Raw genomic sequence first — 23,513 nt, 5'->3', positions numbered from 1 at the left:
AATTCTAATTTCCTGCTAACGTTTATTACTGTTTGCTGCAGATATTACAGTACTATGATTCCTGCTTCCTATTATGTGTGGATTTAGTAGGTCAGACTCATAAAAATATCAGGATTCTGTGTTTATTCATATCTAAAGTCACAAACGCAATAGTTGTTTATTCCATCCTTGTATATACGTTACTTTCCCGTACCATAAACTTACCCATTCTTTCCTTTTCGGTGTAATGGGTGAATGTAGCACCCTCCTAGCGTAGGATGCTAGGCAAATTATGTCTTTGGCTCCTTTTGTAGTCAAGGGAGTAGTGATTGTTCTGGTCTGTTTGGAGTTTCACAGGCTGGGAGTTTGATTGCTTCCCCCTGGCTCTGGAAGAAGCTCCCAGAACATAGGAAGGGAGATTCAAATGTCCAGCCTGAATATTTAGAGGCTCTGAGGAAGAAGGTACTCCTTCGAAATGCATCGGACAGCAGTGGTTCTTAGGTCCTCCTCTCTGCTTTCTGGAGACTGTCGGCTCTACGATTGATTGCCACATCTAAGTGGTCTTCACAAGCTTTTTATTCATCACATGTTTGTGAGTAGTATTTTACTGAATTTTTGTATTAATACATTTGCTTGGGATAATGCACAAGGCTGGTGTGCCCTTTTCTTTTCATCTTTTCTGTGCATATTTATCATGTCCTTGCCAATCCCTGGAGAGGAGTGTCCAGAAGGTGGCTGGTGGGGGTGATAAATTCCTGGTGACTGTGTGCTCTTGGGAAATAAGCGTCAAAGGTAGCTTGGACTGGGGTGGCTTTAAGAGGGTCTCAAAGTACTGGCCATTCTCCTGTTCTCAGAAGATTCCTGGAGCCCTGGTTCACACTGGGCTGCGGGAGTGAAGCCGTGCAAGTTCAGCTGAACTCGCACGATTTCACTCCCGCTGCAGTCCCGATTTCGGCCGCGATTTAAGAGACATCTGTGTAGGTTTCTGCACAGATGTCAATGTAAATCGCGGCCCGAAATCGCAAAAAGTAGTACAGGAACTACTCTTTGAAATCGGTGCAGTGGTGCAGTGCCGCAGATGCGGCGTCGCACCAATTAGGACGGTGTCATTGCCGACAATTGCCGGCAAATGCCGCCGATTTGAGATGCGATTTCACATGTGAAATCGCATTTCAAATCAAAGCAAATTGTACCCAGCGTGAACCTGGGCGGAGTGTGACCTGAGAGAAAAGTGTGCTCCTGTTACTGCGCAATTTTTAAGGTGTATCCCTTGTTCTAACCCCTCTCCTGTTTAAAAGTTATTTAAGCAATAAATATCAAAAATACATCCACTGGACTGAGTTATTGGAGCTGGCGTGAGTCGGCTGGTGCTTATGGGGATGGGCAGCCTCTGTACTACTTGGGAAGAACAAGATATTACCAGCAGCCTCTACGGAATTATAAACTGATTATTGTAAGTATTCCTGTCAGTGTCCAATGGTTTGTCTTTACCCTCTAACTGCCACTTTTGCTGGACAACTTGGTCTGTAAATGAAAGTTGAAAAATAGCAGGATCCCCAGGTGAAAATAAAAAGTCTAAAAAATTAAAACGAATGCAGTTACCACATCTAGGAATTGGGAAGCTGAAATAAATGTTTGCTTTTGAGTTTAATAGCGCTTGTATTTCGAGGTTGAATAGCTCCACAGGCCTTACAGGTACAGAGATTAGTAAGGTCATATTTTAAACACTTGCTGACCCCCCACAGTACTTTTCCTGCAGGTGGCTGGCACGGGCAGGCTGTACGACATACATGTAGACAGCCTTTTCCGGATTAGGGGCGCTGATCCTGAGACCATGGTGATCATGGAGATGATTGGCCCACAGCTATCACATGGTACCTGGGCCAAATGTACATTTCAGTGGTTTTCATTAAGGTTCAGTCTTTTACTGTTTTGTGATATCATATGGTTCGTTTCCATTGGTTTGGTGTAGAGTCCTGGGGTTTCTTATGCTCCCCCCACACACCTGCCTGTCCAGTGCCTTCTGCTTGAATCAATTTCTTGCCTTACAGGATTACGCCTGAGTTTTTTTACATCTCCATACAGTTGTATGTATTTGGTCTCATACAGCATAATGAATATGTCTTTGTATCAATGTATATTATATTGTCTTATGTGCATATATTTTTTTTGTTTGTTTGTTTAGAAGTGTCTTCTGTCCTCCTGAAGAAGCAGGCATAGATTCCTGCAAAACATGTTGAGGAATATTTCTCCCGTATATCAATGATTGATACAGCAATATGCCACATAGTGGGTTTTGCCACGAAACAAACCTTTTTTGCATGTATTTTAGTTGGTCTAGTTTTAATCAGTTATTTTATAAAGTATAATATGGGGAGTTATGCCTCTTGAATATTTTAACTATGTATTCTTGTGTGTCTGTTACTCACCTCAAAAGTCCATGTGAGCTTTTTTGTATTTTCTGACTTAATTCAGAGGTGGTGCTCCAGCCTTTTATGGTCAAATCCACCCAGCCCTCCCAGTATTCATCTCTAATTCTGTGCAAGTTCTGAGTAGGATTGTGTTAAAGCTTACACAGGGTTATTACTTCTTATGCCCCGTACACACAATCGGAATTTCCGATGGCCTAAAATCCGATGGAATTTTTTGTCGGAATTCCATTCAAGCTGTCTTGCATACACACTGTCAGACCAAATTTCGTCCAAAATGCGGTGACGTAAAACACTACGACGAGCCGAGAAAAATGAATTTCAATGCTTCCGAGCATGCGTCGACTTGCTTCTGAGAATGCGTGGGTTTCTTCTCTGTCGGAGTTGCACACAGATGATAGGAATGTCCTATCGTTTTTTTTCCAATCCGAAAACAATAAAACATGTTCTATTTTTAAACACCACCGGAAAAAAAAGTTGCATGGGGCCCACACGCAATCAGAATTTCGATGGACTTTTTTCATCGGAAATTCCGATCGTGTGTACGCGCCATTAGCCTTCTTCATGTGACAGTGTTGGGTCTGGTGATTGACTGCACAGGCCCAAGTACTGCATCCTGAGAGGAGGTCACATGCTTCCCCAAACATAGAAGCACCAGGTATTTTCTGATGATCCTGGCAAAGGAAAGGAGTTAGGGGGGTAGCCCACTAAAAAATATTCCCGATGGGGGGTTTTCTTTCAAAGGAACCCATCAACCCCCAAAAATATAAAATGTTTCTATCTTAGCTACACTTCCTATTCAAGACTTACAATTTCCTAGGAAAAAAAGAAATGTCCCAGGTTTAGTGTAAGGTAAACCAGATTCTCATACCAGAAAACCAGTGTGGGATTATGTTCATATTCATGCACGTGTGCATTGCTCACATGCTCATACTTCTAGGCAAAGAAGCAATGTAAAGCCTCATACACACGATTGGACTTTCATCAGACAAATCCGTGGAATTTTGTCTGAAAGGCCTTTTCCCGGGAACTTGTTCTGCATACAGACGGAAGAAATTTTTCAGCCAACATACACAAAACTACGTTGTTTTTGAGCTCTATAGCACCACCCTTTGGGCAACTTCTGCTAATGTTGTCTTATAGTTAGCATTGGTTTGGAGCATGCGTGTTTGTACTTTGGATTTTATACGGAACACATTTGTTGTCGAACAATTTAAGAGCATGGCTATCCAACATTTGTTGGCGGAAATTCCGAGTATACAGACTGTCGTATTATACGACAAAACACGTCCATCAGACAATTGTTGTCGGAATATCTGATCGTGTGTACGGAGCCTTTAGATGTACTATTCCAGTTCATCATGCACATACCAATTAGCATGCGCACTTGGCACCCAGTGGCCTATTTAATCGCTTCCCGACCACCGTTTATGTTGACAGAATGGCACGGCTGCGCAAATGGGTGTATATATGTCCCCTTTAATTTCCGAGCCGTGTGGTCACGCACGTGCCACCGGCGGAACCTGCAGACTTGATGTCCGCCGGTGTCCCGCGATCGGGTCACAGAGCTGAAGAATGGGAAGATGTCAGTGTAAACACAGCATCTCCCCATCCTTCCCCTGACATGTCATTGATCATCTATTCCCTGTCATCGGGAACAGCGATCAGTGACGTGTCATGGCAAGCCCCCTAACAGTTAGAAGCACTCCCTAGGTCACACCTAACCCCTTCAGCACCCCCTACAGGTTAACCCCTTCACTGACATTGTCATTGTTACAGTAATCAGTGCATTTTTATAGCACTGATTGCTGTAAAAATTACAATGGTCCCAAAATGGTGTCAAAAGTGTCCGATGTGTCCGCCATAATGTCACAGTCACAATAAAAATCGCTGATCACCGCCATTACTAGTAAAAAAAAAATATTAATAAAAATGTCATAAAACTATCCCCTATTTTGTAGACGCTATAACTTTTGCGCAAACCAATCAATAAACACTTATTGCAATTTTTTTTACCAAAAATATGTAGAAGAATACGTATCGGCCTAAACTGAGGGAAAAAACGTTTTTTTATATATTTTTTGGGGATATTTATTATAGTAAAAAGTAAAAAAATATTGTTTTTTTTTTCAAAATTGTCGCTCTATTTTTGTTTAAGAAAAAAAAAAATACCATCAAAAGAAAGCTCTATTTGTGGGAAAAAAAGGACGACAATTTTGTTTGGGAGCAGCGTCACACGATCGCGCAATTGTCAGTTAACGTGACGCAGTGCCGAATTGCAAAAAGTGGCCTGGTCTTTGACCAGTGAAATGGTCCCGGGCTTAAGTGGTTAAACTGGTCTGTCAAGATAAGCAGTTGCTGACTAGTCTTCAGCTTGTACCTGTATTCCTGAGGCTCAATCCATTGAACCTGCTTATCTGTGTATGACCAGGCTTTCCCTCCTGGACTTCCCCTGTCTGCTTTGCTACCATCTCCTGCTCGGGTGCCATGCTGCACCAGTATCCTATCCTATCCTGAGGATACTGAAGCGTCCTTCAGCTTCATTCACCTAAAAAGCGGACTTTACCAGCCAGCTTTTCCAGCACTTATGCCACTCTGTGCCCTCCACCTTCAGGAGTGTTGGGAAGGAGGTGCGAAGGAGGTCTCCACAACATTCCAGTCGTCACCAGGTACGTGATACAGTGGAACCTCGGATTGCCAGTAATGCGGTTAACGAGCATTTCCCAATACAAGCACTGTATTTTTTTAAATCCTAACTCGGTTTGCGAGTGTTGTCTCCCAAACGAGCAGGATTCAAGCCAAAGCGGTGTGCAGTACTGCGTTTGGCCTGAGGTGGGGGAGCGCAGGAGCCGAGCAGAGCCAAACGCAGCAGTTCGAAAATGATCGGAAATACGCCCAGTGTTGCCAACTGTCCATATTTTTACGGACAGTTCGTAAAAACGGGCACTTCCCCCCCCGTTCGTAAATGTCCATGGTTGCGGGAATGTGCCAGTAAAAATAGCCGAGATCGGTTTGGCTTGGAACTGCGCATGGAGATTGGAGGCAGGGGGTGATGGTGGTTGCGGTGGCACAGCAGAAGGGGATGGAGGCAGGGGGAGATTGGAGGCAGGGGGAGATTTGAGGCAGGGGATGTTAGTGGCAGGGGGTGATTGGAGGCAGGGGGTGTTGGTGGCACCGCAGAGGGGGATGGAGGCAGGGGACGATGGACACAGGGGGTGATTGGAGGCAGCGGGCCTGGGCGAGATTGGGGGCAGAGGGAGATTGGAGGCAGGGGGAGATTGGAGACAGTGGGAGATTGGAGGCAGAAGGAGATTGGAGGCAGGGGGAGATTTGAGGCAGGGGATGTTAGTGGCAGGGGGTGATTGGAGGCAGGGGGTGTTAGTGGCAGGGGGTGTTGGTGGCACCGCAGAGGGGGATGGAGGCAGGGGACGATGGACACAGGGGGTTATTGGAGGCAGTGGGCCTGGGCGAGATTGGAGGCAGAGGGAGATTGGAGGCAGTGGGAGATTGGAGGCAGAAGGAGATTGGAGACAGAAGGAGATTGGAGGCAGGAGGAGATTTTGGCACCACAGAGGGGGGTGAAGGCAGGGGGTGTTGGTGGCAGAGGGGGATGGAGGCAGGGGGGATGTGACTAAATAATTTGCCTTTATTATATCGAAAATAACTAAAATATGTTGCTGAGGTCATCCGAGCTGTCCTCGGGCCTTTTCGTGTGTTCCTGAGGCTCTCCGGCGCCCCCCTCACCTCTGGCAGTATGCGGTATTGCATGCCATTGAAGTCAAGGCCGAACAAATTATTTTTGTTTCCATTGACTTCAATGGGGAAACTCGCTTTGATATACGAGTACTTTGAATTACGAGCATTCTCCTGGAATGGATTATGCTCGTAATCCGAGGTTCTATTGTATTTCGTTCAGGTTGCATCCCCTTTAACCAACTTAGATCTTCAACTAGGGTCTCCCAACCAAATACACCAAAGATCTTTTGACAGAGGCGTATATTTGATATAGTCATCAAGATAATATAGCAGACTCTTGTCTACCATCTGTCCTTTTCTACATGGACATTTTCTGTCCTCTTCTGTCACCCTCGGGCTTTAAAAAAAAAGGGGGAAGAGATGAGTTTGTCAGCTGCTTTAGGAAAGCACATAGAGGAAAGCAAATACAGTGAGTCACAGCCCTCTGTCTACCTCTCTCTTCATTCTGAACTGTGCAGAGATGGATGTGATAAAAGTTGACAGAAAACAGCCTGCACTGTGCCTTATTAACCCTATCTTCCCATGACGCAGGCTCTGACTGCAGGGCAAAACCTGGAAGCTTTTCATTGAGATGGATATTGGATGGTTCTTCTCATCTGGACTGACACAAGACACAGACCTCGCTTGGTAAAGGACATTACTACAGGAAGAGCTCACAAGGTAAGACCGCGTTCCTCTTCTTCTAATCCTAACTGCCACTCATTTCCAATCAGGGACACTATGCTGTATGAAAGATGGTATTATACAACGCGGTCTCATTTGGCCATGGACCACCCAATAAGAAATGATGAGGAATTTGGGACGCATAGGTTTGTTGATAAAATACAGACTTTTGGTTAGGATTGTGTGAATGTCAATTGATGATAAAATAAGATAAGAATGAATGTACAATGCAGGAAAATAATGTTATAGTACACTTATTCCATTTTAGGAATGACATACCATTGACAGCTTTATAGAAGACATCATTATATTTTATTTATTTATTTCAGGTACTTATATAGCGCCGTCAATTTACGAAGAGCTTTAAATATAGATTATAGACATTTTTAGGTTTTGTACAAAATGTGAACACCTGGAGCACTATATGCTATTAGCCAGATTCAGGTAGAGATACCAGTAGATACGCCGTCGTAACTCCGAATCTGCGCCGTCGTATATTTAAGCGTATTCTCAAATTGAGATACGCTTAAATGTTGCTAAGATACGACCGCCGGCGCCGTCGTATCTTAGTTGTCTATTTACGCTGGCCGCTAGAGGCGTGTACGCTGATTTACGCCTAGAATACGTAAATCAGCGAGCTACGCCTATTCACGAACGTACGCTTGCCCGTCGCAGTAAAGATACGCTGCTTACGTAAGGCGTTTTCAGGCGTAAAGATAAACCACCAAAAAGATGGCGCAGCCAATGTTAAGTACGGACGTCGGAACCGCGTCAAATTTTTCATGTTTTACGTCGTTTGCGTAAGTCGTCCATGAATGGGGCTGGCCCCCTTTAACGTCGAAACCAATGAGTCTTTGCGGCGTAATTTGGAGCATGCGCACTGGGTTACGTCCACGGACGGCGCATGCTTAATTTAAATGCTTAATTTACATAAAACACGCCCACCTATTCCACATTTGAATTAGGCGCGCTTACGCCGGCACATTTACACTACGCCGCCGTAACTTAGGACGCAAGTTGTTTGTGAAGACTGTACTTGCCTCTCTAACTTACGGCGGCGTAGCGTATGTGAGATACGCTACGCCTGCCTAAAGTTAGGCACGTCTACCTGAATCTAATACAGAAATAATTTGCACTTATACTTTAGCCTTCAAATGCAACTACAGTGAAACCTTGGTTTGAGAGTAACTTGGTTTGAGAGCTTTTTGCAAGACAAGCAAAATGTTTTAATACATTTTGCATTGATATACAAGCGATGTCTTGATATAAGAGTAGCGTCATGTCACCACTGAGTATAAAAAAGAAGAGAGGAGCCTCTAAGGCTGGCCATACATTAATCAATTTTCTTGTACAACTTTCCTTTAGATTTACCTAAACCATATAATATGAGGTCAAACCTAAACACTTCCAATTTGTATGCAATCAGGCAGGCGCTTGCACTATATAGTTGACGGTAAATCTAAAGAAAAATGAATAAGAAAATTGTATGGTGTATGGCCAGCTTAAGTGTAGCAATATGGTTACATTTAATGAAGGTACAACATTTAGCAACTTATTGCTACACTTAGAGGTGCCTCTCTTCTCTTTTATACCCTGTAAAAAAAAATGCTTTGATATACAAGTGCTTTGGATTACAAGTATGTTTCTGGAAAGAATTATGCTCGCAAACCAAGGTTTTACTGTATTTAATTAACCCTAGCTCTATTGCATCCCCGAAAACTGTTTCATATCCCCCTGTAATCCAACAGCTCTATTATAAAGTCTCACTACACCAGATATTTGCATGCTTGTATTACCTGGTGCAGTGTGAATTTCTAGTAGAGCTGCTGTCTGCCAAAGAAAACACTGCTTTGCATGAGTATACATAGAATCAACTGTTATTTGAGTTCCTGCATCTGCAGACTAGCATATAAGGCTGCATTCACACCTCGACGTACAAAATCGCGGCGTTTTGTCCCGTGAATTGCGGCGACAAATTGCGGCGTTTTGTACCGCGATTTGCGGCGACAAAACGCTGCGATTGTGAATGCAGCCTTAACCCCCTCTATGGAGATGGTTCACATCTCCTATGCCGAACGCCGCCTGAAAAAAAGGTCCGGGACTTGTTTTCAGGCGGCAGGCGTACGGCGTTCGGCATTCAGCGTGGAGATGTGAACCATCTCCATAGAGGGCAATGTGAAATCATCCCTCCAGCGTCTCAGGGGCGGCTGCGGCGTCGCACTACAGGCGTATATACGCCTAGATGTGAACGGGGGCTAAGTGCAGTGAATGTTTGTGTTTAATTCTAAAGTTTGAGAAGTAGGCTGTAATTCATTGCATTGATCACACAAAGTATTGATTTGGATATATGAATGTGTACACAGTAAAACCTTGGATTGCGAGCATAATTTGTTCCAGAAACATGCTTGTAATCCAAAGCACTTGTATATTAACCACTTTAAGCCCCGGACCATATTGCTGGTGAAAGACCAGAGCACTTTTTGCGCTTCGCCACTGCATCGCTTTAACTGACAATTGCGCGGTCGTGCGACGTGGCTCCCAAACAAAATTGGCGTCCTTTTTTTGCCACAAATAGAGCTTTCTTTTGATGATACTTGATCACCTCTGAGGTTTTTAGTTTTTGCGCTATAAACAAAAATAGAGCGACAATTTTGAAAAAAAAAAAATATTTTTTACTTTTTACCATAATAAATATCCCCCAAATATATATTAAAAAAATCTTTTTCCTCAGTTTAGGCCGATACGTATTCTTCATCATATTTTTTTTTAAAAAAATCACAATAAGCGTTTATTGATTGGTTTGCGCAAAAGTTATAGCGTTTATAAAATAGGGGGTCGTTTTATGGCATTTTTATTAATATTTTTTTTTTACTAGTAATGGCGGTGATCAGCGATTTTTGGGACCATTGTCATTTTCACAGCAAAAAATGCATTAAAAATGCATTGTTTACTGTGAAAATGACAATTGCAGTTTGGGAGTTAACCACAAGGGGGCGCTGAAGGGGTTAAGTGTGACCACCTTAAGGGTGTGGCTGTAGGTGTGAAAAAATAAATAAAAATATAAAGGAACAGGGGAATGGAATACTATAAACAAGTTGGGACTTTATATGGAGTGCGCAGTTTAGGGAAAAAACAGCCATCAATATAATTGTTTTTATAGCGATCAGTGCTATAAAAATGCATTGATTACTATAAAAATGCCACTGGCAGGGAAGGGGTTAACACTAGGGGGCGGGGAAGGGGTTAAGTATGTTCCCTGGGTGTGTTCTAACTGTAGGGGGGGGTGGACTCACTAGGGGAAATGTATGATCGCTGTTCATACATTGTATGAACAGACGGTCAGGCATTTCTCCCCTGACAGGACCGGTTTACACACACAGCTCCCGGTTCTCGCTCTGTAACGAGCGATCGCGGGTGCCCGGCGGTGATCGCGACCGCCGGGCACGCGCGCGGGAGTCAGGAGCGAGCGGGGGGCGCGCATGCGCCCCTAGTGGCTGCTTAGAGAGCCGAAGTAGAGGTACGGGCTCTCGCGCAGGAGAGCAGACCTGCCGCCGTAGAACTGCGGCGGCTAGTCGGCATCTAGTTAATGCAAATTTCAACATAAGAAATAATGGAAACTCAAATGATTTGTTCCACAATCATTTATTCATAAGTCCTTCAGTTTATAGTCCATATAAAAAGATTATAGCTATGTGAGGTTGTGTAACCATAAAATGTCCCTCCACAAATGGAAGCCTCCACAAGGGGATTAGAAGCAAAGTCCAGCAGGAGCTACAGAGTATAGAAAATATGCTCTAATGCCCTGTACACACGATAGGAATTTCCTATGGGCTAAATTTGGAATTTTCTGTCAGAATTCCATTCAAGTTGTCTTCCATCAGTCTTGCATGCACACTGTGGGCCAGATTCACAAAGCAGATACGACGGCGTTGTTCTATCTATGCGACTGATTCATAGAATCAGTTACGCATAGATATCCATAAGATCCGACAAGTGTAATTGTTTTACACTGTTGGATCTTAAGATGCAGTACCGCGGCCGCCGCTGGGGGGATTTTGCGTCGTAAACCAGCGTCGGGTATGCAAATTAGGAGTTACGGCGATCCACGACGGATTTTCGCGTTCCCTACGTCGTTGGTAGTCTAGTTTCCCGTCGCATAGTTACACTTTTTTTTTGGTGCCCTAACTTTACACAGCAAGCGTATTGCTGTGTAAAGTATGGCCGTCGTTCCCGTGTCGAAATTTAAAAAATAACGTTGTTTGCGTAAGCCGTCCGGGAATACGGAATTACGCTACGCGCGTCGCCGTTCGAAAAAATGACGTCACGGCGCGCAAAGCACGGCGGGAGTTAAGAAACGGAGCATGCGCAGCAGGTCCGGCGCGGGAGCGCGCCTAATTTAAATGGCACACGCCCATTTCAATTGGCCCGCCTTGCGCCGGAGGCTGCCAGCGTAGGTTTTCATTGCAAGTGCTCTGTGAATCAGGCACTTGCGATGAAAACTTGCGGCGGTGTAACGTATCTACGATACGTTACGCCGCCGCAATTCTACGTGAATCTGGCCCTGTCAGACTAAATTCCGACCGTCCAAAACGCGGTGACGTAAAACACTACAATGAGCTGAGAAAAATGAAGTTCAATGCTTCCGAGCATGCGTCAACTTGATTCTGAGCTTGCGTGTTTTTTTCTCCATCAGAAAAAAATAAAACATGTTCTATTTCCAAACTCCGATGGAGAAAAACCCTATGGGGCCCACACACGATAGGAATTTCTGATGAAAAAACTCCATCAGACTTTTTTCATCAGAAATTCTTATCGTGTGTACAAGGCATTAGGCTCCTTTCTCGCTACGGAGTCCGCCATCTCCCACCAGCTCAGCGGGAGATATCTCCGCTGATTTACGCTGAGCCGGTGGATGACAAGCCCCTCTCTGCTCACTGAGCGGGGAGGGGCTTGTGCAGCGCCGCTGTCTCCTATGGAGCGATCTGATGAAAACGGACAGCATGTCCGTTTTCATCAGATCTTACCCGATGTCAGTGAAAATGTCTCCGCTGACATCTGACGCTCCATAGGACTGTATGGAGCGTCCGTTCAGGTCCGCCGTCAAAACTGACAGCTCAATGTAATGACTGTTGAATTCCTACAACATACTGTATAATGAGTGTAAATGCAAACTTAGCCCTCGTTCACACCATGCAAGGCTTATGCCGCGTACACACGGTCGTTTTTCGGCATTAAAAAAAATGTTGTTTTTAAAAACATCATTTAAAATCATCGTGTATGGGCTTCACATAGTTTTTCGGCTTCTGAAAACGTTGTTTTTTAAAATGTCGTTTTTCGTGTTGTAAAAAATGATCGTGTGTGGGCTAAAACGACGTTTTAAACCTGCGCATGCCCAGAAGCGAGTTATGAGACGGGAGCGCTCGTTCTGGTAAAACTACCATTCATAATGGAGTAAGCACATTCATCACGCTGTAACAGACAAAAAAGCGCAAATCGTCTTTTCCTAACAAGGAATCAGCTAAAAGCAGCCCAAAGGCGAATAGAACTTCCCCTTCAGAGTGCCGTCATACGTGGTGTACGTCACCACGCTTTGTTCATAATTTTTCAAAAACGATGGTGTGTGGGCAACATCGTTTTTAATGATGAAGTTTGAAAAACTTTGTTTTTTGGACATGCTGAAAAACAAAAAAAATTTTCATGCCGAAAAACGACCGTGTGTACGCGGCATTAGAAATCGTGCAAGCTCATCGACTTTGGGGGTGACTTGAAACTTAATGCACAGATGTTTATTAAAATAGCCCCAGAAGTCGCCAAAAGTAGTGCAGGAACTAATTTTGGAAATTGGTGTGGCGCCGTAAAGTTGTGTGTTGCACCGATTGCCGACAATAGGCTCCGATCGAATGTCAAATCGCGCCGGTGTGAACGGGGGCTAAAACAATCCTTATTTAATTAGCAGACAATTTTAAATTAGGAGAAATCTACTGGTCTTGATGCATTAAACAACAAACAGTGGAAGGCCAGACATGCACAATCAGGTCTGAAAGAGCATTCTAAGCAATGACTGTACATATCTGCAGGATTAAATTGTGGTTAGGTTGCATATTTGTACTTCAGGAAATTGGGGGAAAGGTTACACTGCCTTCCGAAAAACAATAATGGTCTATTAGAAAAAGCAATGTCCCATTGATGCATGTTGTCTTTGTACATCTCTTTTCATGTTGGTTGGTTGTATGAAGGCAGCCGGCTTTACTTTGTAATTACAGGTCCTTGTGTTATAAAGATCTATAGATCTGGGGCCATATTCTGAGTAAGGATACGATGGAGTATCTCAGGATACTCCATCGTATCTCTCTTTTTTGGCCCGTGTATCTATGCGACTGATTCTTAGAATCATTTTCGCATAGATACACTTAAGATCCGCCATGTGTAAGTCACTTACACTGTCGGATCTTAAATGTAATTGCGCCGGCCGCCGCTAGATGGCGTTTACGTTCAGGTCTCATTTGTTTATGCAAATGAGCCTGATACGCCAATTCCCGAACGATTTTGCGTCGCGTAACCGTCGCTAACGTCGTTTGCGTAAGTGTAAACTTACCCCTGCTATATGAGGGGTAAGTTTACGCAAGTCCCACCTAGGCCATGTTAAGTATGGCGTCGGGTCCGCGTCGTGTTTTTCCGTCGGCTACATCGTTTCCCTAAGTCGTTCTTGAATACGACTTTACGTCAATGACGCACACGTCGGCGTCATTGACGTTTTACGCCGAGAACTGGAGCATGCGCACTGTGTTATTTTAAGCCTGGCGCAATGCGCAGTTAGTTAGAATCGGGGGCGCGCTTAATTTAAATAGAAGCCGCCCCCTTGGAGATACGCGTGGCTACGCCGGGCCATTTACACTCCGCCGCCCCAAACTACGGAGCAAGTGTTTGGGGAATACAGCACTTGCTCCTGTAGGTTGGGGCGGCGGAGTGTAAATGGCTTACGCGCCGCCCGCGGGAAATCTAGGAGAATATGACCCCTGGTATTTTTCTGTGCTTGGCATTTGGCAACTGAACAGAGGAAACCTGTCTAGAGCATATAAACTGTATGTTCAGCATTTAGGTCCCTGATGCCCTCTGGTACTTGTTGTGTGGCCCTTGGACCCTAGCAGTTTCCAGTGGAGTGGGAGCATAGGTTTGTAAAGGTATAATAACATTGACCTCTACTAGCCTCATGGAAAAACCAGTCTTTTACTGTCTTCTGCAGCCTTCAACCTAACCTCAACTATCGATAACATAAAAAATATGAATAAAAAGCATAGAGTTTATCAGTGTTGATTGCTGGCAAAATCGAATCAGAGATCCATATCTGAATTGACTTCGTATAGATAAGGATAGAGAGACCATCACCCAATAAAACTGACTCTTACCATCTGTGTAAGGGGTATACACACCGAATGCAATAGATTGTGACACCTTCGATCCCTCCTCCTCAAACAACGATCCACTCCACACAAGATAATAATGATCCTCCTCTCATAGGACCAGAGAGGTATATCAAGGTCACTTCCTCTATTGGAGCCTACAGTGACTATGCTACAATGCAGTCAGAGCACTCCGATATCCACATAAACATGAAAAGGAAAAAAGGAACACTCCTTGTGCAGAAATCCCAGCAAAAATTTATTTATTTGGAATATAAAGAATGTATACACTCACATTTGGTAAAGTTCTATCAGGCATAAGGAAACGACCAGCGCTTCCTTCCAACAAAATGGCAGTCCTCCGTCTGCATCCAGCGTCACACGTTTATAGCTCCACCCAACGTTTCGTCATAAACATGCGTCATCAGAGACCCTGCACACCTGTGCACCTGTGACCCCCAGATTGAAGGTTCTGTCCAACTCAATACTCTTTGGAACCTTCAAGCTCCCAGCCCTGATCCAAAACAACCAAATCTGGAGAAAGCATAGAACAGCCTATCCTACCCACACCTAACAACTGTATTTTCATTTTGTCCATCTGATCAACCCCCACAGCTACTACCCTTTGTTCCACTTCACCCCCCCCCCCTTCTATATTGTAAGCTCTAACGTGCAGGGCCCTCTGATCCCTCCTGTATTTAATTGTATTGTAATTGTACTGTCTTCCCCCATGTTGTAAAGTGCTGCGCAAACTGTTGGCGCCATATACAGTACAGACCAAAAGTTTGGACACACCTTCTCAATCAAAGAGTTTTCTTTATTTTCATGACTATGAAAATTGTAGATTCACACTGAAGGCATCAAAACTATGAATTAACACATGTGGAATTATACATAACAAAAAAGTGTGAAACAACTGAAAATATATTTCATATTCTAGGTTCTTCAAAGTAGCCACCTTTTGCAGCAGACACATCTCTAGAACTGTTAAGAGGAGACTGTGTGAATCAGGCCTTCATGGTAGAATATCTGCTAGGAAACCACTTCTAAAGAAAGGCAACCAGCAGAAGAGACTTGTTTGGGCTAAAGAACACAAGGAATGGACATTAGACCAGTGGAAATCTGTGCTTTGGTCTGATGAGTCCAAACTTGAGATCTTTGGTTCCAACCCCTGTGTCTTTGTGAGACGCAGAAAAGGTGAACGGATGGACTCTACATGCCTGGTTCCCACCGTGAATCATGGAGGAGGAGGTGTGATGATGTGGGGGTGCTTTGCTGGTGACACTGTTGGGGATTTATTCAAAATTGAAGGCATACTGAACCAGCATGGCTACCACAGCATCTTGCAGCGGCATGCTATTCCATCCGGTTTGCGTTTAGTTGGACCATCATTTATTTTTCAACAGGACAATGACCCCAAACACACCTCCAGGCTGTGTAAGGGCTATTTGACCAAGAAGGAGAGTGATGGGGTGCTGCGCCAGGTGACTACCTCTTGACGCTCATCAAGAGAATGCCAAGAGTGTGCCAAGCAGTAATCAAAGCAAAAGGTGGCTACTTTGAAGAACCTAGAATATGAAATATATTTTATTTTTTTTTATATTTAGTTTTGATGCCTTCAGTGCAGGCAGCTTTGAGAATCCGTGTCACTTTTATGCCCATTTACATAGTGAAAGGGTTTCATACTGTCACGACACATATAGCATTACATATGCTGAACATTACATGAAGCCCTTTGGTAATGATACAGGCTGCAGTTGGGGTCACCTATATCTTTTAAGTTTACAACCACTCATTCAGGACATGTGCACATGTGCAGAACTTAGTTTGCCCTGAGATCTTTTTGAGACTCAACAGAGCTGCTTCTGATTTCCTTTTGCATTCATACTTATTTTAATTTGGAGGAAAAGCAAACAAGTGCCCATGCACACAATAGTAGAACAATAGTGCAGCGCTAAATGATGTGCACAATGGTTAGAAAGGCACAAAAGTGAATATATACAAAATATATATAAAGTCCGTGTAGGGACCCTATATCACAATGGATGTGACACTGGGTTAGTAAATGGATCACACAGTTCAGTGTACAATTAAAATTCCATAGGAAAGGTGATGAATGAAAACATTGACATGATTGTTGAGTATATAGTTGTCTGAAGGGATCATCAAGGCATCACTTAAAATAGGTTAGTATGGTAGGGTACTCTAACAAGAGGGTGTGGACTTAGCTGTTTTTTTTAGGACAGTAAGTCTTGTGAGCGTGGTGGTCTCAGCGGACCTGAATCTCTGCGTAGAAGAACTCCCCAGACAGCGATGGCTGGACACGTCTGATGAGATGAGTATCACCGATCACAGGAACTGGGCGGACGTAACTTCAATAGCAGGATATAAATGGAAAGCCCCAGTGGGCTCGTAGGGCAAAAATGGAAAAGCAAAAAGATCACGTGATAATACAAATAAAAGCAGTATGGGGTTCAAAAATAAAAAACTGTCACGGTTTGTTTTGACCTGCACCATTTGGATCATCTTTTTTCTTTTCCATTTTTGCCATTTTTGCCCTACGAGCCCACTGGGGCTTTCCATTTATATCCTGCTATTGAAGTCAAATGGCAGCTTTGAGAATCTGTGTCACTTTTATGGCATCAGTACTTACTTTCACCTTGGAGGCAGTGGAGTGAGTCATGTGTTCTACCATATCCAGAAGTACCAGGTAAGTCACATTGCTTCCTGCATGGGAGAGCAAGGAGAGTGTAAGTATCATTATGCCCTGTACACACGATCGGTTCGTCTGATGAAAATGGTCTGATGGACCATTTTCATCGGACGAACCGATCATGTGTGGGCCCCATCGTTTTTTTTCCCATCGGTGAAAAAAAATAGAACCTGTTTTAAAATTTTCTGATGGTTAAATAAACTATAGAAAAAAACAATCGTCTGTGGGGAAATCCATCTTTCAAAAAACCCACGCATGATCAGAATCAAGTCGACGCATGCTCGGAAGCATTGAACTTCATTTTTCTCAGCACGTCGTAGTGTTTTACGTCACCGCGTTGGACATGATCGTATTTTTAATTGATGGTGTGTAGGCAAGACTGATGAAAGTCAGCTTCATCGGATATCTGATGAAAAAATCCATCGGTTCGTTTTCATCGGATGAAACGATCGTGTGTACGTGGCATAAGAGTGACCTTGTTGCTCAGGCCTGTATTGGCAAAGCAAAATTAAGTTATTTAAAGGAACATAGGGTTGGGTGGCTGTACTGGGATCTATTCCACGTCTCTGACAAATACCTGTTCCCCATATACGCCCTATAATATATTGATAAACCTTTTAAATAAATGGTTTTGGTGGTAATGCAATAGGCCTTTGTAACCCTCTTGTGTATGTTTTAAATGTGAGTAGGAATTAAGACATAGCTCCCAACTGTCCCTGATATCTAGAGACTGTCCCTGATTTGGAGCAATGTCCCTCTGTCCCCCATTCCTCCTCATATGTCCCTAATTTTGGTCTGATCTATATAGTTGTATATAAAATGCACTTTTTATCTATCAAAAAATGTTTTCCTGCACTAAAACTTTTCATCTGATTTCTAAATTGCTGCATTTGTAAATTCCAAAAGCCAATATAAAGGAATAGTTGTGGTAAAAAAAGCACTTGTGGGTTTAACCAATTTTGTTTTTTTGTACAATTCTCTGTTAAAGGGGCGTGGCCAGGGGTGTGTCCTATGCCTTTATACTTTTGCTGATAGGTGTCCATCATTCCCGTCTCGAAAAGTTGGGAGGTATGTTAAGACATATTTAAGCTGCTACAAAGATTTATACCAGTTTATACTTTTATATATTTTTTATATCTGTTATTCCAGAATTTCCAGGAGTCACTGCTTTGGCGGATTCATTTGTGTGTAAACGTCAGCTTTCACTATTGAGCACTTTAAAGCGGGGGTTCTAATAAAAAACAAATTTCTAACATTAGAGCCAGCATACTAAGGACATTTACTGTATGCAGGTCTTTTTTTTTTTCTCCGTACATACCGTTATATTCTGATTTTGTCCAGGGCTTCCGGGTTCTAATGACTGCGGGACTGGGCGTTCCTGTGCCTGCCTCAGGCTTCTGATGACTGCGGGACTGGGCGTTCCTATCCTTGGGTTAGATGATTGACGGCTTGTGAAACAGTTCCCCTGTCGCACAACGCGCGTCACCAGATTTCCGGAAATAGCCGAGCTGCGAGTCGGCACTATACGGCGCCTGCACAGTCAGCTCTACACAGCGGGCGCAGGCGCCATATAGTGCCGACTCGCAGCTCGGCTATTTCTGGAAATCTGGTGGCGCGCGTTGTGCGACAGGGGAACTGTTTCACAAGCCGTCAATCATGTAATCCAAGGATAGGAACGCCCAGTCCCGCAGTCATCAGAACCCGGAAGCCCTGGACAAAATGACAATATAACGGTATGTACGGATTAAAAAAAAAAATGACCTGCATACAGTAGATGTCCTTAGTATGCTTAGTATGCTGGATGTAATGTAAAAAAAAAAATTTGGGATGAACCCCCGCTTTAAACATGTTTTTTACAACAGGCAGTAAATAGAAGCTGGAAAATAAATGAAAATAAGTTAAGCGCTCCACCTGCTGGTTGTATATGAAACTATTAAATATTAATTTACAATTTTGTTTTATCTACCTTATTAAAAATATCTTATTTTAAACGTTATTAGTCCAGACTATAATAAACAAAGAAAACATGCACAAAATGACTTTTCCCTTTAAAAAAAATGCTTAATGCAGTATTTTCGGAATATAATAGCTTTTTCCTATAGTAATCTCCATTAATTTCTATGCAGTAATGGTGACAATCAACTTTTCTGTTAATAAAGGGATCTGTGCCACATTGCCGTTTGACATCATCCTTTATAAGACCTAATTTTTAAACATTTATTTGTTCATTTTTACCTTTGTAGGGTGTTTTCCGTCTTGCCAAGATGCAGTGTAATCTCTGCAAGTGGTTAAAAGAGAAGAGAGGGTCCCGGGAGGTGGTCCTTGTGGTGGTGTCTGTGGGTCTACTACTGGACAATATGCTGTTCACAGTTGTAGGTATGTTTGGAGCTCCGGTTGACCCTCTTGGTCAATAATATGGAAGTAGACTTTGCATTTGCAATTTCCTTTGTTATAAATAAAGTACAGTGAGTACTGCTGGTTCAAAACAATAAATAAAGTATGAGTAGTTTTTTTTATCTACTCATCTGTAACATTTCTTTCTTTAGTGCCCATCATCCCAAGCTTTTTGTATGAAAAAGAACACGTGAATGGAAATACATCTATAGTCCAGCTGTCTTCTTCTCAATCTGCCACCAATTCTTCATTTGAATACATTTACTCTTTATTTGACAATTCTTCCATATCCAGTGGAGGTCCAGAGCATCATCGTAATCCTCATTCTCAAGGGACCAATGGCAAGATCCAAGGCCCACCAAAGAACGAGACTTGTACCAGGGAAAAGAGTGTATTAGATGATGAGAATGTACAAGTTGGGTTACTGTTTGCCTCCAAAGCAATATTACAGCTCTTGGTGAACCCTTTAGTAGGGCTGATAACCAACAGGTATGGCTATATGTGGTCAGTCTAACGCAAGAAGGCCTGTTTGTGACTAGACAAATGTTTGCTTCACTTTAATATTTCATTTTTCTTTTGTTGTCCATAGGGTAGGATATGATACGCCTTTATTCTGTGGATTTGTCATAATGTTCCTGTCTACTATCAGTGAGTAAATTACATGACTTACAAGTGCATATAAAAAAAGTCTTGAGTGGCTCATTATCTAATAACTAGTGAAAGGGGTGCTGCAAACACAAAAATGTGACAGTAAAATAATAGAAACAGCTGCCTGTGCAAAGGCAAGTACTGTGAAGGTGTTATTGATAGTTGTCCCCTGCGCTTACTATGTATTGAATAAGCAAAAATAGAACAAACAACTATAAATAGTAAATTAAAGTGGAGGTTCACCCGAAAATGAAAATTTTTAAGATTAGATTGATGCTCATTTTGTCTAGGGGAATCGGGTAGTTTTTTTTAAATCAAAGCCGTACTTACCGTTTTAGAGATAGATCTTCTCCGCAGCTTCCGGGTATGGGCTGCGGGACTGGGCGTTCCTTCTTGATTGACAGTCTTCCGACAGGCTTCCGACGGTCGCATCTATCGCGTCACGATTTTACGAAAGTAGCCGAACGTCAGTGCGCAGGCGCCGTATAGCGCCGCACCGATGTTCGGCTTCTTTCGGCTACTCGTGACGCGATAGATGCGACCGTCGGAAGCCTGTCGGAAGACTATCAATCAAATAGGAACGCCCAGTCCCGAAGACCATACCCGGAAGCGGCGGAGAAGATCGCTCTCTAAAACGGTAAGTACTGCTTCGTTTTTTAAAAAACTAGCCGATTCCCCTAGACAAAATGAGCATCAATCTAAGGTTAAAACATTTTTTTAGGGTGAACTCCCGCTTTAATGAAAAGGTGGCTTATGCCGCGTACACACAATCGAAATTTCCGACAACAAATGTTCGATGTGAGCTTTTGGTCGGATAATCCGACTGTGTGTATGCTCCATCGGTCATTTGCTGTCGGAATTTCCGAAAACAAATGTTTGAGAGCTGGTTCTTAATTTTTCCGACAACAAAAGTTCATCTATGCATGCTCGGAATAAAGCAAAAGAGCCGCATTGCCTATTGAACTTCATTTTTCTCAACTTCATTTTTCTCGGCTCGTCGTATGCGTTGTACGTCACCTTGTGTGACCGTGTGTATGCAACACAAGTTTGAGACAAAATTCAGTCAGAAAAACAAATCCAAGGTTTTGTTGTCGAAATGTCCGATTGTGTGTGCGCGGCATAAGAGGAAATACTGCAATACCTAATGTGTTCACAGATACATGTGCAATAAAGGGTATGTAAGTGGTGTTGCGCAATTTCTCAGTGAATAATACAGTGAAAATATACCAACAATCTGTGTGTTCACATTTTTACACTATGGGAGGCCATTGTCTATGGAATTGGAATTGGAGCCATTAGTGAGATCCTAGGAGCTTGGATCTGAGATCCCATACGGAGGCGCTAAGAAGGATACTGTGAGGGAGGATCACCTGCCCCTTATTGGATCCGGATCTTAAAGGGGTTGTAAAGGTTCACATTTTTTCACCTTAATGCATACTGTGCATTAAGGTGAAAAAACATCTGACGATTATCGCTCCCCCAGCCCCCCATTTTACTTACCTGAGTCATGGAGAGTCCTGCGCCACTTCTTCCTTTGCTCGATCTTCTCGGCTCTTCATTGGATAGATTGATAGCAGTGCAGCCATTGACTCGCGCTGCTGTCAATCAAATCCTATGAAGTGGGTGCCAGGGGGCGGGGCCGAGTCCTGCAATAGGCAGCTATGGACGCCAAATGCAGGACACAGGAGCGCACCCGCAAGGTAACCCTTGGGAGAGCGATTCCCACAGGGGGTTATCTGAGGCAGGGAGGAGCCAAAACAGCCGCCGAGGGTCCCCAGAACAGCAGAATTGGGGACACACTGTGCAAAACGAACTGCACAATGGTAAGTATGACATGTTTATTATTTAAAAAAAAAAAAACTATACAACCACTTTAAGGCTCTTTATAGGCGGCTATGAGGTGAGAATTCTGTGAGCACTGAGGCGCGGGTGGAAGCACAGAGGATATTTTCCATTAGGGGTGCCCGGGTGCTGCCCCCTCTCTCCACGCCACCCCTATATGTATAATAGATAGATTCTAGAATCTATCTTATTAGATTTCGGGGCACCGAGTGCATGAATTACAGCGGCAGGGGATTTTTTTGAAGCACCTGATTAGAGCCAGAGGCTCTAATAGGCTTAAAAACAGGGTGAACCCAGGTGTGTTCCAACAGCGAATGAATATTTTCTGTTGAAACACTTGTCCTTAATCCGGCCAATCAGAAGCGGGTGTGAGTCCGATTGACTAAAAAGAGAAGACTCCCGATTGGCCACCGAGAAGGAGGGAGGAAACGGAAAAATGGAAACCGCCGCTGTGAAGAGCAGGAGAACACGAGGCTGCCAAGCAGGGGAAGCCGCCAGGGATGGAGAGCAGGAGAATGGGAGGCCGGCGCCACCGAGCAGGGGGAAGCCGCCGGTGATGGGGTAAGCGCTACCGGCCAACCGCCCAGGGGGTGCCATACTGTTTAGCTACCCCCACTGTTTTGGACTATTCTAAAGAAGAACAGAGCACCTAATAAAACTTAGCACTTGATATATATCAGTTCATTGGACGTTATACATACATATTTTTATGATAGGAATCTCATATTGTTTGCCTTTGGATTGGTTGAACATTTGTGGAATTGCGCAACACCACTAACATGCCAACAGACCTTATTTTGTAAAGTAAATGTTTATGGGGAACTGTGTCAAATGCTTTTGCAAAATTCAGATACACCAAGTCTTTGGGCCTTCCTTCCTCATTACTAAGCGCTAACATTTGTGCAAAACGCATCTACCTTTTTGTCTACCCTGCTCCATCTGTCAACTACTTATCATATGAGGCTTCAATAAAAGGATTTTTGGAAGTGCAGCCATCCGGAATAATTTCCTTATCTTACACAGCATTTCCCTTTATGGCATAATCAAGATTTGGCATATTTACCTATAACTAGTGATGACAGATGCTTATAAATACTGTTCCATCCCAGATCATGCCAATCCACTGATCATACATGTTGGGGTTAAGATAAATGTTCAATATTCATTATTAAGAATTTTTGGCCAGCTGTAGGAAGTCTAAAGCATATGAGTCTAAATGGTTCATATACTTAAAACTGACATTTCAGTTATTGGGTAGATGGTCTTAAACTGAACCAGCCTCTACATGCCAACTTAAAGCAGAACTAAACTATCTGAGCACCACAAACTGGAAACACTGTATCATTCATTTATAATATTCAAAGCAAACTCACCCCACCCATCCATCCTTATCTCCATGCTTTATTTTGTTGCAAAATCACTTTGAAACCCCCCTCCCCCCCAACCTTAAACCCCATTTGTTTGATACTCTTTAACTGCTTGCCAACCGCCCACCATCCTTTTACGGCGGCAAGTCGGCTCCCCTGCGCGAGAGCCCATAGTATAACGTTGGCTCCCGCCCCCGACTCCCGTGCGCGTGCCCGGCGGGCGCGATCGCCGCCGGGCACGCGCGATTGCTCGTTACAGAGCGGGGACCGGGAGCTGTGTGGGGAGGAAATGCTGATCTTCTGTGTAGACTGACAGTGGCTG

The 23,513-nt window shown here is 43.5% G+C and overlaps 1 protein-coding gene across 3 annotated transcripts in view; it reads left to right on the top strand.

The window, feature by feature from the left end:
• The first annotated feature begins 4,787 nt into the window (after positions 1-4,787).
• The window catches only part of LOC120933120 (chromaffin granule amine transporter-like), a 73,909-nt gene continuing 55,183 nt past the window's right edge, over positions 4,788-23,513 (top strand). The window contains exons 1-5 of one of the 3 annotated variants that reach the window (XM_040346126.1): positions 4,788-5,077; positions 6,696-6,824; positions 19,184-19,316; positions 19,487-19,823; positions 19,924-19,982. In XM_040346126.1, coding sequence (XP_040202060.1) covers positions 6,747-6,824; positions 19,184-19,316; positions 19,487-19,823; positions 19,924-19,982 — 607 coding nt within the window. In that variant the 5' untranslated portion in view covers positions 4,788-5,077; positions 6,696-6,746. Of the gene's footprint in view, positions 5,078-6,565; positions 6,825-17,968; positions 18,009-19,183; positions 19,317-19,486; positions 19,824-19,923; positions 19,983-23,513 lie in introns of those variants that run through there. The other 2 variants (XM_040346127.1, XM_040346128.1) reach the window with 2 other exon arrangements.

Source organism: Rana temporaria, chromosome 3 (assembly GCF_905171775.1).
Source record: "Rana temporaria chromosome 3, aRanTem1.1, whole genome shotgun sequence".
NCBI classification, from domain to species: domain Eukaryota; kingdom Metazoa; phylum Chordata; class Amphibia; order Anura; family Ranidae; genus Rana; species Rana temporaria.
This window is presented reverse-complemented; position numbering and strand designations above follow the sequence as displayed.